The sequence below is a fragment of the Lathyrus oleraceus genome, chromosome 1 (assembly GCF_024323335.1).
Source record: "Lathyrus oleraceus cultivar Zhongwan6 chromosome 1, CAAS_Psat_ZW6_1.0, whole genome shotgun sequence".
NCBI classification, from domain to species: domain Eukaryota; kingdom Viridiplantae; phylum Streptophyta; class Magnoliopsida; order Fabales; family Fabaceae; genus Lathyrus; species Lathyrus oleraceus.
The window spans coordinates 389,240,012-389,256,785 of NC_066579.1; the positions used below are offsets into that span (position 1 = coordinate 389,240,012).

Sequence of the window (16,774 nt, forward strand, 5' to 3'; positions counted from 1 at the left end):
TATTATTACTACTAGAAAACTACTTTTTATGACAATGATTTGACCTCACATATCGAAAAACCGAGATAAAATTCATGGACATTCCCTGTTTTAAAAAAAAAACTATACCATATATACTTCGTCGATTGTTTTGAAAATTAAGGGGTAAACTTATTCAATGTACATGCTTCGAATCCCAACAACTTCAAATTATGTTTTTATTTCATTAAAAATGACGCCTTATTAAATATTTTATTTTTAATCTACAAATACGCTACTTTTCATCTCAATTTTCTTTCTAGTCGAGATAAATATGTTTCTCTGATATTTATAGTTTTACTTTGTAGCATTCAGCTTCACTTGTCTAAAAAACACAAATAAATGCTTAACAAAGAGAACTTAACAAAAAAGCCCAAAACAACGAGAGTTATAAACACATATCATCTTCAATAAGAAGACGTTATGTGTTTAGGACTCTCGTTTCTTCTTTAGAGATCCAAGTCATTTTCTTTTACTTCTTCTTCGGAGATCTGGTACGTCAAATATCACTACTCATATTATTGTCATATTATTGTTGTTGTTGTTGTGTTGTTGAGATCCGAACCCCAAGAGGTTTTCTCTTATCGCTTTTGCTGTTTAAACAAATTTATGTTATAAGTTTATTGATTTTTTTTTACGTTGTTGAGACCCTAAACCCTATCGATTGTTTATTGATGTTGTTAATTCTTTTGTTTTATTTAATGTAAGTTGTTCTTCTTGAGTTGAGTTTATTAAATCTATATGTTGTATTTTAGTTTTTGTTATTGTGTTTGAGTTTGATATAGATATTGAAATTATATTTTTTGTGATTCTTTGTGCAACTCTCATCTTGTTTCGTCATGTTGATTTTATTATATATAATATCGATTATTTGTTTCACTAACCCCTCTTTGAACATTTAACCTATTAAATTGATTTTTGAAATAATCATATAAAAATTAAGTTATATTTGAAACTTATCTTACACTGATTAATAATTTTCTAACATTCTGCAACTCATGATTTATCTCATGTTGTTTTGTAGTTAAAATCTCTTCAATACTTCTAGTTTTCGTTCAACTTTCTTTCATATTCGTTCATTTTTCAAAGCATCAAATTTTATACTTTCAATAATCAATTAGTAGAAAAGGAAGTGTTGAATAAAGAACTAAACATTGAAGATATTTTAACCATAAAAGAGCGTGAGATGAATGATAAGTTACATGACGCTTCAAAATCATTAATCAATGTAAGTTGTTAATCAAACATAACACAATTGTTCATATAATTAATTTTCTAACCAATTTTAAGAAGTTACATGTTCAATATAGGGTTTAGTGAAATAGTCAATCCACATTTGATTTAATAAACTCAAAATTATTATATCCCTTAGTTTTATGAGAAAACCAAGGTGGAAAAATGGTATACCCGTCTGAGAAATGTCAAAATCGATGAGACATGTGTTTTCGTCATTTTAGAATTTCAAAAAGGTCTCTTTGGGGTTCGAATTCATGACCTTTACACAGATCCGTTGATTTTTTTAAAAAAAACAATGTTTAAAGTGTGTAGTTTTCATGACGTCATTCGTTACATCGTATGTGAAACTGAGATAAAAGATACTATATATATATATATATATATATATATATATATATATATATATATATATATATATATATATATATATATATATATATATATCAATGTGTTTTGCACGTTGATGTTGGGATAGAATTTCCAGATAGGTAGATAGAACTAACAATGACACAATACACAAGAGTAGTATGGGAAATAGGAAAATGAAGCTCCAAGAGAAGGTTGTGGAACCAACATGATTTTGAAACCACATTAGCAACATCCCGATACTCAGTCTATGCACTGGAACGAGAAAGCGTGGGTTGTCTCTTGGAAGACCATGAGATTAGATTATCACTAAAAAAACTCAATAACACAAAATAGATCAACAAAACTCATTAAAAATTATGTACAAGGGGCATAACCCTAGGAAGATGAATTTAATCTTCCAAAATCATATGTATTGGCATATAGTCATTGCATCTAGCGGTTTGTGCATTATAAGTTATTATATTACTCCCTTCGTTCCTTTATAAGTGTCACTTTCTTGTAAAAAAATTGTTTCTTTTTAATTGTTACTTGCAAAGTTCAAGGTAGTATTAATTGCAATTTTGTCAAAATTACCCCTAGATAATGATTATAGAGAGAAAAAGTAAAGTGAATATAATAAATAATTAATGGTATTATTGGTAAAATAATAATTATTGTTTGAAAAGTAACAATAATGATTAGTTTTCTTAATATGCGTAAAAAGTCAAAAAATGATCATTAAAAAGGAGCGGAAGGAGTATGTTTAAGAACAAGTTAGTTGTTGTGTTTGATTTACCACATTATATATGCTTATTTTACTCCTATATATTTTTAGATCGTAACTCTTTATTATTATCGTGGACGAGGCTCACACCCTAGTTTCTTAGTAGTTGTTAATCTTCGAGTTTTCTAACGACGTTGAAGAAGTAGCATTGTGATGATTTGAATCGGTGATAGGAAGCAGTGAAGAATGATGTCATGTGTGGGTTTTTCGTTTCCAATCATATTAATATAAAGTTCAAAGGTCATTTTATGAGTTTCTTTTCTAAATGTCAGTCTTCCTTATTTCATTTTTAAGTTCAGTTGTTTATAGAAGAATTTATTTATCATGAGAAAAAATTTCAACAATATTTCTATTATCAAACACTTAATTTACTCAGGGCCGACCATGTGGATGTGCAAGGAGTGCTACCGCACAGGGTCTCCAAATTTTAAGGGTCTCAAATTTGATATTTGGGCCTAATATAAATATAATATTAAATAATATATAAATTTAGTTGCAAATATGAACAAGTAATATAAACTAGCCTAGCGGTGTTTGGATCTTTTAGAAAGAAAAAGCATGGGAGTTTGATTCCTAAATCTCTACATTTTTCTTTTTTGCATAAAAACTGCTTTTCATTTAATCAACCTTTTTTATTATGATAGCATTTTGAAATTTATTATAGGCCCATTTTAAAATTTGTTATGGACTCATTTAATCAACTTTTTTCCATTAAAAATTTATAATTTCACATTATTAGTTGTTTATTAATTAAAATACTTTATTATTAACATTTGAAGAAATTATTTTATCTCATTAAATGGTAATAATTTTGCTATTAATTGTGAATAGTAAGAGTAGAAACATACGAAAAATTAAACTTCAATAAATCAAATTTTTATAACAAATATATATATATATATATATATATATATATATATATAAAATTATAATTTTGTTTATCATTTAAATGAAATATGGTTTTTTTTTAATTTATTGTGTTTTTATCTATTAAAAGTCTAATTTTAAAATAGAAAAAGGCCTCCAAATTATTCGGGCCGGCCCTGAATTTACTGGTATATGAACTTTGGTGAAAATATTTTATAAATTCTTAGAAAAATATAACTAAGAATGCAAGAGAGATTACAATAATAACAGTTGCAATTACAATTAAAAGTTTAAAAGATATAGAACTATTTTTCACTAAACTAACGAATACAAAAACATTGACCGTTTATGCATACTGGTGTTCCACGAACTAGGATGCAAGGAAAAAGACAATCGAGGAACGAAGTACATTTGGAACCTGTGATTCAAAACAAGAATAAAAGAGTGTTATTGAAAATGCTTACTATATAATTTAAGAAGAAAACACTTTTAAATGGTGGAAAGAAAAATTTACCACTAGCATCAGTTGCAGTAAGAAATAGAGAAAATAATAAAATGCCTATAGTACTAGTATAAACAAACTTGAAAGCTTTAATTAATTTTTTCATATGTATGTAACAAACAAAAACCAATTCAATTACTTTTTTTATAGGAAAATTGTGTCACTTTATATAGTATAAAAAAGAAACATATTCTATTTTCTTCAATTAAATATTTATAGCATTTATAAAAATCGTAAGATACCTTTTGAAAATTAGAATGGTTATGAAATATCTCTTAAGATTATTGATACGTCGTGTTTTCCTCTCTTTTTTAATAAAAATTGAACCTAAATAAATAAAAAAGTCTACAACTTAATCATAGGAGGAGTAGACACTTCTTTACTCTTAGAGTTAGTAATAATTTTTTAACTAGAATAGGACAAAACTCATTGATAATTAAAGACAAGTCATTGGCGAATTCAATATTTACCATAACATTTGTACAAACATTTACTTTTCGATAAGAATGACAAACTGTAACCTCCTAATTCATTTCTAATAAGTATTTCTTTTAATTCATTTCTAATAAGTTGATAATACATTTCTAACGAGTGCTCTAGAAGTATTTTTTTACATAAGCAAACTTAATGCATTTCAATTATTAATTGTTGTTCAATACAAGAGGAAAATTAAATTAAACAAACTAAGCATAGTTTAAGAATGGACCGTTTTAATTAATAAGTGGGCAAATGAATTTACTTGATGTTTGACAAACTTTATCTCAAAGTTGGAAATATATTGTAAAAGACTCTTAAGAGACATAGTGATAAGACAAAATTCCGAACTACCCCATAATTGGCATGGATAGTTTGGACCACTGTTTGAGAGTCGTTTTCAAAGATCACATAATCCAGTTGCAACCAGATGGCTGCTTGAACAACTTCTTTTATGGCCAAGGCTTCAACTTCTATAATCAATAAAAGATCAACATCCAACGATATACCTCCAATGATGAATCTACCAAGACAATCTCTAACACACCAATCCTTATTAGTTGTTCCTTTCTGTTTATTGAAGTCTGCATCGACACTACATTTCACCCACCCTTCATTAGGCGGATTCCACATCATTTGGTTGTTGTGGGAGTCGATATCACTCACATGATTATCTTGAGATTTAAACCAATCATGGCAAGTATGATACGCTTGCAATCCTAACTTGGACTCCTCATCTCTATCATTATTCCAAATCACATTATTTATGTTATTCTAAAGGACCTAAATCAAAATTGTAACTCTCCACGTAGTCCTCTTATCTTCTTAACTACAAATGTCAAGAATAAGGGTCTAAGCATCATTAAAATTTTGAAGACGAGGTTCTATGATAGAAGACAAACCAGTTAGTTTTCAACTTTGATAGTGACCATGCAACCAAAGAACACATGCCAATCATCATCTTCGATATTCTCAGACAAATTACAATGAGATGGATAAGGGACAAAATATTGTCGAAGCTTATTCCGAGTTGGGAGGCAGCCCCTACATACACGTCATAATAGATGTTTGGCTCTTAGTGGTGTCGTAATGTTCCACAAGCTACCCCAATCCCCTTCCACACTATGGTTAATCTAGGTTGATTGGAATCTCCTAACCAACCTATAAATAGTTATGAAACTATAATTACCGTTTTGTTCTTCTTTCCACACCCTACAATCTTCTATCACTTCCTCCAAGAGTGGTACCTTCAAAATATCGTTAGCAACATCATGGTTAAACAAATGTCGAATTTTATAGACATCCCACTGTTTAACATGTGTCATCATTATATATTTAATAGTAACATTATAAGCATATTGTCCTTAAGGGCCTCTTAAGCAACCTTCTTCATTACCTTTTAACCTAGGCTCAGTCATGACTTTAATATTACTCCCATCACTAATACTCCACTTACACCCAAGGTTCAAAACATTCCTTGTTTTCCATAAACTTATCCAAGAAAAACTCAGATTAATGTTCTTGTGAATAATGTATTTGAGGCATTTAATAGCACTATATTAATAGCAAGAGATAAAATAATATTAACTATGTGTGAATGGATAAGAAACTATCTCATGAATAGGAATGCCAACTTAAGAGAAAGGATTGATAGATGGAATTATAGGATAATGCCTAGACCTAGACTTAGGTTGGATAAGGAAGTGGAACATGCAGGGAATTGGACCCCTAGTTGGTGGTGACACATTATGGCAAGTTGAACATACCCATACCATGAATAGTTTCATTGTGGATACATCAAAGAAAACATTCACATGTAACTGTTGGGAACTAGTGGACATTCCTTGTAGACATGTCGTCGCTGCATTAGGTTTTAGGAACCAATCCCCCAAAGATTTTGTTGATGACTATTATTCCAAAGATACTTAGGAGAAATGTTATGGTTATAATCTAAGTCTTATTAATGGACAAGACATGTGGTCGGAGGTTGACATGGAAGAGATGTTGTCTCCATCATATAAAAGAGGACCTGAACGACCAAAGAAGCTGAGGAGGAGGGAATCTGATGAGGACCCTAATAAGGTAAGAACACAAACAACTTATTGTTGCACAAGATGTGGTGTACATGGATATGATGCAGGAAGTTGTACAAGTCAGGTACTTGACCTCGAAGCTAAAAAAAGAAAGGTATTGGAATCTCTGTAATTGATATTTTATTAATGCCATTGATATGTTACAAATGTTCTGACTTGATTGTCTAGAGAAAGCCAAAGAAAACAGCAACAGGACAATGACCAACTCAAACTGTAAAACAAGAACAAACTCAACCTACTGAAGCTGAAACTGCAACACAGGAACAACCACAACCAAATGAAACTCAAATTGATGTTGACCCTGAGTTTGAAATGCTTGCTGCAAATCTTGCATCCGCATTTGAGGCAACTCAAACTCAACCAAATCTTGTTGTTAATGGACCAGTTGCATCTGCACCAAGTCATAGTGCATCAATTACACCAGCTCAAGGTGAACCTGTTACATCTTCACAAACTGATGATGCACCTACTACACCTGCTTATACCACCCCAAGAGTTCTTAAACTAGTTGAGTTTAATATACCATTTCACAATGATTGGAATTATTCTATTGATGTCTTGCACCTCTAATATTCTATATTTTACAGAAAAATAAGACATACAAACCAAATGTTGCAAGAAAATTGGAATTAAGGAGAAGTGACAAGACAAGGGTCCTAAGATGTAAAGACCTGATAGGAAAAGGAAGTAATCAATCACAACCTATGGATGTGGACAAGGCTCCATAAGCATCTTGTTGGTGTCTTGCACCTTTATTGTATTTTGAGACTAAAGTCTATGCCCTTTGACTTTATGTAATTCTGAGACATATAACATCATTATGGTTTATTTATGGTGTGTCTTTGTTGTACTTTGAGAAAAAATTATTTGCCTTTTGCCTTTATGTAATTCTGAGACTTCTTTGTGGTTTATGTATGGTGTGTCATTGTTCTATTTTGAGACAACTTTATATGTCTTTATGTTCTACAATATTAAGTAAACGCATAAAATACAGTGATGACATAGAAATATAACATTAAAAAGCAGGGATATAATACAAAAAGCTACAAAAATATAGGGACAGAAATTAAAAATTTTAAACGTTCTGGTTCATTCAATAATGTATCTTTACAGGGACGAAATTTAACAACTACCCTTCTTCTAGGGACTAAAACCAAAAATAAATTACAGACATGATGAACATGACAATCACTACCATTTCTGGTAAGCAAAGAACAAACACCATGAAAGAGTCAACAAAAGCTTAAACATTTTGGTCTTCTTCCTTTCATTTTCCAACTTCAATTTCGTCTTCTTCTTTTTCCTAGCTTCAAGATCTTTAATGATGCAACCAAACTCCTGAACAAACTCTGAGCAATTGCATCTGATTGAGTTTTTGTATTCTGTTGATGTGCTACGTTCAACTTCATCATCCCATATGAAAAGCGAGAAACCTAATCCCGAATTAGAACACTTCCAGAATCTTCTTTTAGGGGTTTTAGTTGAATTTTAGATGAACATCCTCATTGCTTTATTGCAACCACAAACTGGAATTTCAGACACAGAGGAATTACCTACAGATAATGTTGTCATGGTTGAATCTGCACTAGGTTTGAATAGAGTGACAAGAGAGGAAGAAGCGACGAATATTTGAAGAGAAGAAGAAGAGATGCAAATTTGTGTCTTTTTTTGGATTTAGTCCTTTTTTTTAATTCCCTTCCACTTAGTTTTCCACGTATTATCCCCATATAATTATAAAACAATTCCATGTGTGCGTCGTTTGTCCAGTCACCTTTTTTTGTAACAGAAATCTATCTCCAAGGACTAACGCCAACAGAAAAGTGAGATATAGGTACTCAGATAAAAAAAAGATACAGAGACCAAATTCAAAAACAGGCTAACTTACAGCGACGAAGAGACTATTTAAGCCAAAAAGATATAAAACATCATAAATGCGTAATTGTCAAGACAAATCTTAATTTAGTATAAATTGTATATTTCTTATGTTACTTCATGTCTAAGTAAGCTAATGAGTGTGTGAGAGTATAATAGTAATAAACAAGTAATTTTTACACTTATCGGTCACTATCATTTTTTGATATGTTAAATAAATCAGCATGCAAAAGATCTAGCGATTGAGTTTCCCAATATAAAATTTTGAAAGTACAAACTTTATGATGATTTCCAAAAATGAAAGCAAACAAATGTACGTTTTAAAACAAAATGTTTTATAACCACTATTAAAGAGTTGGAGCTTCGCCACCTAAACATATTTGAACCTTAGGTACCGAAAACCCTAGTGGAAACTATTACAAATGATATTCAATAGATTTATTTGAACTTCATTTTTATCAAACAAGGACGATAGTCTTAATACCTTGTATTTTGATCTAGAGCTCAAATTCAAATTATTGTCAGAGTACTTTCGGGTAATAGCGTGATGGGGGTGTTGATTGGAGTATTTGTCCTCGTCTGAGGACTTGCAAACACTTTGATACCCAAACTACTATTGAGAGTTGGTAATTTTAAGTTTGCATGACCTTGAAGTTATGGTAGTGGGATTGGATCAGCCAAAAGTCCAATCTAAAAAAGTCACTTTAGGTAATGACTTTAATTAACCATTTACTGATTAGGAATCCCCTTTTAGGATTGTTGTCGATTTAATCACTTATTTATCCATTAAAATAAATTACCACCAAACTTCTTAATATATCCTTTTCTTTTTAATAAATTGTACTAGTAAATGGCATATTTGTAATTAACAAATACTAAAAAAAATTAAAACTACCTCATTTTGTCACCTCATTCATTTCTCACTTTTTACTTTTAACTTTCTCACTCTTCATTTTCTTCTCTTAATTCAAATTTCCAATTTTTCTCACATTTTTTTCCTCACACTTTCTCACTTTCATTTTAATTTTTCCCCACTCCATTTTCTTTTTCTTATTTTATTGTTTAAGTATAAATAGAAAAATTTGAACCTCTTTTTAATTTAATGAAGAAGAAAACAGAAAAATGTTGAATTTTTAAAAACACAAAATTTAACTAAAATAAAAAAATAATTATTATCTATAGAAAAATATTTATAATTTATATGATTATTGTTCATTTTATAATTAAGTGACTCAATTGAAATTGACATGTGTATCTAAATACATTTTAGACTGTATCAAATTGGATAACACTTAATTTAAGAGACACTTTTCATTTCGTGTGTCACTATCAGGACAATATCTATTTTATTTTAATCAACAATTGTCTTTATTTAAGAGACACAAATTTTATTTTTAGATGTGGATTTTTTTTTTCTTTCTCCATCTAACAGATCTCTTTTTTTATATCATTATTTAAGACAAGTGAGTTTATATGATCATTGTTCATTTTACATTTAAGTAACAAATTATAAATTGACATGTGTATCTAAAAATATTTTACATTGTATAAAATTTAATATCACTCAATAATGGTGTACACTACTAACTTTCATTTTACAGGTCATTGTTAAGACAATATCTATTTTATTTTAACCAACAATTCTTCAAAAAAAAATCATTTCAAATTTATACGTGTATCTAAAGATATTTTATACCGTATATAAATAAATTTACCAGTGCGTTGGCACAAGTAGCTTGCTAGTTGGTTATATAAATGATTATTTTGAGGATGAAGTTGACTTGTAAAGGTAGGCGGGTCGACCTTGAGTAAGGGCAAGACGACCCTTAGCCCGGGACCTCCAAATTAATGGATCTCATTTTGTATTAAAAAAGAAAAATATATATTAAATATTATATTAAATAAATAAATAATAAAAAATAAATTTGAATTTATCATTGGTCAGACAATAGATGGTTGATTTTTAAACATGGTGGTAAAAGTTGTGGGTTCAATCCTCTTTGTACTTTTTAATTACTGTTGTATAGTTGTTGACATGTCAATGTCGTGCACGATGTTTGTATTGTGTATGATGTTGAAGGCGCGCATACCGTTGAAGTTTTGGTTTTCTGAACATGGAATGATGTATTTATGTGGACTATATAGAAGATTCTAGTATGCTTTTTCAAGAATCTTTAGCATAAGATCATTCTTTCTTTGTTAATTTCATCATTTCATACACATTTTTTTCAATTACTTACTTTTACAATTTTGAGTAATGTTATGAATAATTAGCATTATAATCTAACCACCACATGTTGTTTTTTAATTTTATTCGTATCTTATAGATTGTCACTATTATAATATATATTTCCTTATTAGTTAGTCATCAATTATGTTCTTCATATTATTTTTATTGTTTTTAAATTCAATTTTGTTAGTGTCGATATCTTATATGTTATCATTAGTATAAAATATATCATTAATGTAGGTACCATCGTGAAGATATTTTATTGTTCATCTAGTGTGATAGTTTTCTCCTCTGATAACTTTGATAAGGTTGTTTTAGATGAAACAAAAGATGTTCTAGTGGAGTTCTATGCACCATGGTATGTATAGATTAATGCGATCTTCTGTAACTTTATGATATGATGATCATTTTTCATTTTCAATATTTCTGAATCTTATTTTTTTTATAAATTCATTATTGTATTTAGGTGTGGTCATTGCAAGATTTATCATTATACTGTTTATACTATTTATTTAGATTTATAAAAATGTTTTTGTAGTATTCAGGTTGGAAGAAAAAACAATTATAACTAATATGGACATTGACGAATAGAAGGATTTGGTAGAAAAATGTTGATAATAATATAAAAGATTCACGTTTCATCAAAGAATAGAAGGATTTGGTAGAAAAATGTTGATAATAATATAAAAGATTCACGTTTCATCAAATGAGAGTTATCGTTTGATGAACTTTATATTATTCTAAAACAAACAAGCTTAAATATATTTTGAAAAAATAGCAATAGAAGAAATTAGTAAAAATAATTAGATGTTGGAATGTAAATAGCCATGTAAGATAAGATAAATAAAACACGATTACTCTATTGTCACAAAAATAAGGTACAAGATCGATTTTTTCGCGAGTGCTCTAATGAAAGAATGTTTATTACATTGCATTTTCTATAATTGAAGTTATGTTATCTATTTCGCGTCAAACTTTATCAACTTATCAAAAATTATTCAAAGGCTAGTAATCTCTCTTCAGATTTCATTTTCCCAACTGTTTTTTCTAACCAAAAACTTACCTCTATCAACCATTGTTGATGTTCTATTTCGAATCTTTACTCATCCATTCTAATCCCATAACCAAATTATAACAGCATTCTCTGATACAATTCATCTCAAACGTTATCGATAATAGTTATCTATTAATCATGGGTGAAAGTCTACAAAGAAATGAAAGTTTGGATATGATTTTGAATGTAAAGAGAGACGCCGCAGAAAAGTTGGATGAATCAATGGTTGAAGATCGTGTCCCTCTTTTGCAGAAGGTGAGTCTACAATAATGTTTAAAAAAATGAATTGTATAACACATATGATATTTGAATTAAAATCATGATTAAAATTATGGTTATGTTTATTGTTGAATATAGTTGGTAGCAGAGGTGGTGGGAACATTCTTTTTAATATTTGTGGGATGTGGTTGTGTAGTTGTAAACCTTAACAATGATAATGTGGTGACACTTCCTGGAGTCGCAATTGTTTGGGGACTCGCCGTCGTTGTATTGGTGTATTCTCTTGGTCATATCTCCGGTGCTCATTTTAATCCCGCTGTCACCATTGCTCATGCCTCTAGCAGAAGATTTCCATTGATGCAGGTGAATTACCAAAACCAAACATATATAACATGATGTTGTTATTGTAACCTATGTTCTAGAACTATTCATTTTCATTTACTTTTTACATGTAGGTGCCAACATATATAATTGCTCAACTCCTTGGATCAACACTTGCGAGTGGAGCTCTCAAGCTTATATTCAATGGCAAAGAAAACCAGTTTGTGGGAACACTTCCTTCTGGTTCCGACCTTCAAGCTTTTGTGATTGAGTTTATAATCACTTTCTACCTTATGTTCATCGTTTCTGGAGTTGCCACGGATGATAGAGCGGTAAAGTTCATGATTCTTTATAATAACATATTTTGAAATTTGCAGTATATAATATGTGTTTAAAGCTTTTAAATATTAATTAGTTATATTTATTTATGTAGATAAGTGAATTGGCGGGACTTGTAGTTGGATCTACAATTACTTTGAGTGTTTTGTTTGCTGGGTATTACTCTTAAAATCTTAATAAATTATATATGGATTATTAAGTGCAACAAGTTTTGCGAGAATTAAATTTAAAACTAACTTTTGAGTGAAAATATGTTTTACAGGCCAATCACAGGAGCATCAATGAATCCTGCGAGAAGTTTGGGGCCATCTATTGTGCACCATGAATATAGAGGAATATGGATATATTTGGTGTCTCCTGTTTTAGGAGCTTTGGCTGGAACATGGACATATAACTTCGTCAAATTTACAAACACACCAGTAGGTGGGCTTACCGAGAGTAATTCATTTCTTAAAGGTTCCAGAAGCCTGTGATTATAAATGAATTTAAATTCATTTTCTTGTTTTGAATATATCCATGTATTAGGATCCAAATGTAGAGGAAAGAATTATTGCTTTTAGTGTGCAAAGTAATCTTGTATAGTACATACAACTAAAGTAAATGAAAAGTTTAACTTTTCATATTTTTTCCTTAAGCAAGATATTTATTAGCATTTAAAACATGTTGCTTCTAGTCTAATCTACATTGATATTGTTGTGATATAATTCAAGTTGTAGTCCAAGCCTAAGTTAGTTAGGGTTAAGGTTTATCATCTTAGTTACTTAGTATACAAGTAATATAGTTGTATATATACACTTAATTGTAATTTAGTTTTAACGGTTTTCAATAAGAACAATTCATCAATTACTTTTCATTCTCTCTCGTTCTTTTCCTCACTCAAAGTGTCTCACGCACTAACAAATTGGCATATAGAAGTCCAATTAGTTTCTTGATCGTGTTTTTGAGAATCACATGTCGGTGATCGTTTTTTCGGGATCATGGGTTGTTAATCACATTTTGCTGCAAAGATGAATGGTAACAATGGCATTTCGAATTCTCTTCCAATTCTTGACGACAAGAATTGAATTTGATAGAGAAAACAGATGCAATCACTATTTGGCTTTCTTGAAATCCTAGAAGTGGTTACTAATGACATCTCTGAGCTTGCTGAGAATGCAACGGATGCTCAAAGAGTCACAAACAAGGAGGCCAAGAAGAAAGACTGCAAGGTTGAGTTTTATATTCAATCGGCGGTAGACGCAATGAACGTTGATCGGATTTCTCATGTTGAATTGGCGAATGAGACATGGGATATTCTTGTCAAGTATTGCGAAGGAGGTGAGAAGGTTTAAATCATTAAATTGCAGGCGTTGTGAAGGCAGTATGAATTATTGTAGATGGAAAAGGAAGAAAAGACTGCAGGCTATGTCTCGAAGGTGCGTAATCTTGTCCATATCATGAAAGGTTTTGGTGAAACCCTAACTGATAAGATGATAGTTGAGAAGTTAATGTGTACGTTGACCTCTCACTTTGATCACGTTATCGTAGTCATTCAAGAATCTAACAATCTTGAAACCATGAAACTGGAAGATTTGTTTGGTTCATTGGAGACATGTGAGACGAGGATCGTCGAAAGTAAAGGTGTTCAAGATTCGATACAAGCACTAGAGGCTTAGACATGGAAGAAACATATTGTTTCCAACAAGTTCAAGGGAAAAGGAGACAAGACTCAGAGTAAGAAGTCTTGGTCGAATCTTTAAAAGCATAAGGTTGATGATAGGACTTCTGAATCCTCCAAAAGAGGAGAAGGAAACTTCTATCAGAAAGACAAAAAAGAGAAAGAAAAAAAGGCGTGAGTGCTATAACTATGAAAAATGGGGTCACTTTCCCAAGAATTGTTAGTACAGGAAAAGACAAGGGAACGACAAAAGGCAAGAATGAAGGTGCAAACCTTGTAAGCCAGGATTCAGATGATTTTGAAGATATGGTGGTTATGGTTGCAGTTGCAGATGACCATGTCGACTCCAAAATCTGGTTCCTCGACACAAGAGGCTTAAATCACATAACTGGTAGGAAAGTGTGGTTTGTAGATTTCGACGAATCGAAGAAGAGAAAGCTCAAACTTGTAGATAATAGCTCGTTGCAAGCAGAAGGTATTGACAACATATTTATTCAAACGAGAAATTGAGCAAAAGCTATGATCAAAGATATACTCTATGTACCTGGAATGAATCGTAACCTTTTAAGTGTTGAACAACTGGTAGAAAGAGGTTTCTCAGTGGTTATGAAAGATGGAGTGTTGGAACTGTTCGAATCCCAAAATAGTTGGGTCTTAAAATATCCTATGTCGAAGAACACGAGATTTAAGACCACGATCAATTCGACTGAGGTACAATGCCTCAAAACAGTTGCCGACCACAAGAATAATTGGTTGTGGAATTTGAGGTTTGACCACTTGAATTTTAGGTCACTCAACAACTAATTACTTAAGATATGCTAATTGGTATACCAAGTCTTGAGATGCCAGACAAACTCTGTAAAGGTTGCTTAGTAGGAAAGCAATCCATAAAGTATTTCTTATTGACTATGCCAATGAGGTCCTCTTGCATACTAGAAGTAGTAGATTCATATGTATATGGCCCATTTGAAGATCATACAATTGGAGAAAACATGTATTTTGTCTCATTTATCGATGAGTACAATCGAAAGCTTTGGATCTATGTGATCACGCGTAAAGATGAAGTATTTTCAATCTATAAGAGATTCAAAATGTTTGTCGAAAACCAGAGTCAAAAGAAGACCAAAGTTCTGCGAATATATGGAGGTGGCGAATACACGTCCAATATGTTTTAAGAGTTATGTGCAGAACATGGTATCGATCATGAGATAACTTCTCCTTACCCTCCTCAACATAATAGAATAGTAGAAAGAAGAAACAAGACCATATTGGATATGGCGAGATGCATGCTGAAGCAGAAGAATTTGCCAAAGTCCTTATGGGGTGAAGTTGTAACCACTGTTGTTTATATTCTGAACAGGTTCCCTACCAAGTAGCTGAAAAACAAGGTTTCTAAAGAAGTGTGGAGTGGAAAACGACCATCAGTGAGTCATCTGAAGGTGTTTGGCTCTATTTTCTACAAGCATGTTCCTGATGCAAGAAGAAGGAAACTTGATGATAAAAGTGAACCTATGATTCCGGTAGGATATCACAAAACTGGAGCATACAGGTTATTCAATCCAATTAATGATAAAATCGTAATAAGTCTAGATATTGTGATTGATAAAAATTGTGCTTGGGATTGTAATTTTGGTGATGTAGTTAACAAGCCTTTGATGAGTTATAACGTTGATGAAGAAACTGATGAAGTCGAAGTCGAAGCAGTTGTTGATATTCCAGACACAGTCAAAGTTAAAGAGGGTGTGGCTAGCACAAGCCAAAGACCTCAAAGAACCAGAGTACTCCCAGGAAGGCTTCAAGACTATAAAGTAGTTAGCGATGATGAAGTCACAACAGACAAAGAATTAGTTTATTTCACTTTACTTGCAGGTGCTGAACCAACCAACTATAGTGATGCCTTAAGGGATAAACAATGGAAGGAAGTTATGGTCGAAGAATTACAAGCGACCAAAAGAAATAATACATGGGAGCTAGTTGAATTTCCAACACACACAAAAGCTATCAAAGTGAATTGGGTGTTCAAGCTGAAACACAACCCTAACGGGTCGACTACAAGACAAAAGTTAAGATTAGTAGCTCGAGGATTTCTTCAAAGAGCATAACTCGAATACTCTAAAGTATATGCACCAGTATCAAGATTTAAAACTGTATGATTGGTGGTATATGAGGTCATGTATGTCACACAACCTCCTAGTTTTGTGATACATGAGGAAGTGAGGAAAGTGTACAACTTTCACAAAGCCTTATATAGTCTCAAGCAGGCACCTAGGACATGGAACAAGAAGATCGACTCATAATTGGTCGAATTGGGATTCATCAAATACAAGATTGAGTATGGTATTTATGTTCAAGTTGTGGCACAAGATATAACAACCATCTGCTTATATGTCGATGACTTACAAGTAATTGGAAATAGCTTGGAGAATTTGTCGAAGTTCAAAGAGATGATGAAGAAGGAATTTGAATTGTCGGATCTAGGAAAGTTGTCATACTTCCTAGGCATGTAAATTCAAATGTTGAAGCAAGGTTTGGTGCCACATCAAAGAAAGTATGTTAAAGAGATACTCAAGAGATTCAGGATGGAAGACTCGAATCATGCATCCTTACATGTCAAAGAGATACTCAAGAGATTCAGGATGGAACCAAATTTGAAGCTGGAGAAGCATGAAGAGCAAGACAAAGTCAATGTGACTTTTTCAAACAAATTATTGGATCTCTGAGATATGTGTGCAACATTCGACCTGATATAGGATTCTCAGT

The 16,774-nt window shown here is 31.5% G+C and overlaps 2 protein-coding genes across 2 annotated transcripts in view; both read left to right on the forward strand.

Moving 5' to 3' along the window:
- The window catches only part of LOC127109289 (uncharacterized), a 25,175-nt gene extending 18,125 nt beyond the window's left edge, over positions 1-7,050 (forward strand). The window contains exons 3-5 of the mRNA XM_051046045.1: positions 6,202-6,386; positions 6,584-6,817; positions 6,910-7,050. Of these exons, the coding sequence (XP_050902002.1) occupies positions 6,202-6,386; positions 6,584-6,817; positions 6,910-7,050 (560 nt within the window). The remainder of the gene's footprint in view (positions 1-6,201; positions 6,387-6,583; positions 6,818-6,909) is intronic.
- A 4,566-nt stretch (positions 7,051-11,616) lies between these two features.
- LOC127109305 (nodulin-26) lies at positions 11,617-12,830 on the forward strand. Its single transcript, XM_051046046.1, has 5 exons — positions 11,617-11,733; positions 11,836-12,060; positions 12,153-12,350; positions 12,452-12,513; positions 12,620-12,830. The coding sequence occupies exons 1-5, from the start codon at positions 11,617-11,619 to the stop codon at positions 12,828-12,830; spliced, it is 813 nt and encodes a 270-aa protein (XP_050902003.1).
- Positions 12,831-16,774: the final 3,944 nt, after the last annotated feature.

What these genes read in the sequence shown, in the direction of transcription:
- LOC127109305 (XM_051046046.1), top strand. Translation starts at nt 11,617, where the DNA reads ATGGGTGAAAGTCTACAAAGAAATGAAAGTTTGGATATGATTTTGAAT. An exon ending in GTGTCCCTCTTTTGCAGAAG is followed by an intron (nt 11,734 to 11,835) that starts GTGAGTCTACAA and finishes TGTTGAATATAG; the next exon opens with TTGGTAGCAGAGGTGGTGGG. An exon ending in GAAGATTTCCATTGATGCAG is followed by an intron (nt 12,061 to 12,152) that starts GTGAATTACCAA and finishes TTTTACATGTAG; the next exon opens with GTGCCAACATATATAATTGC.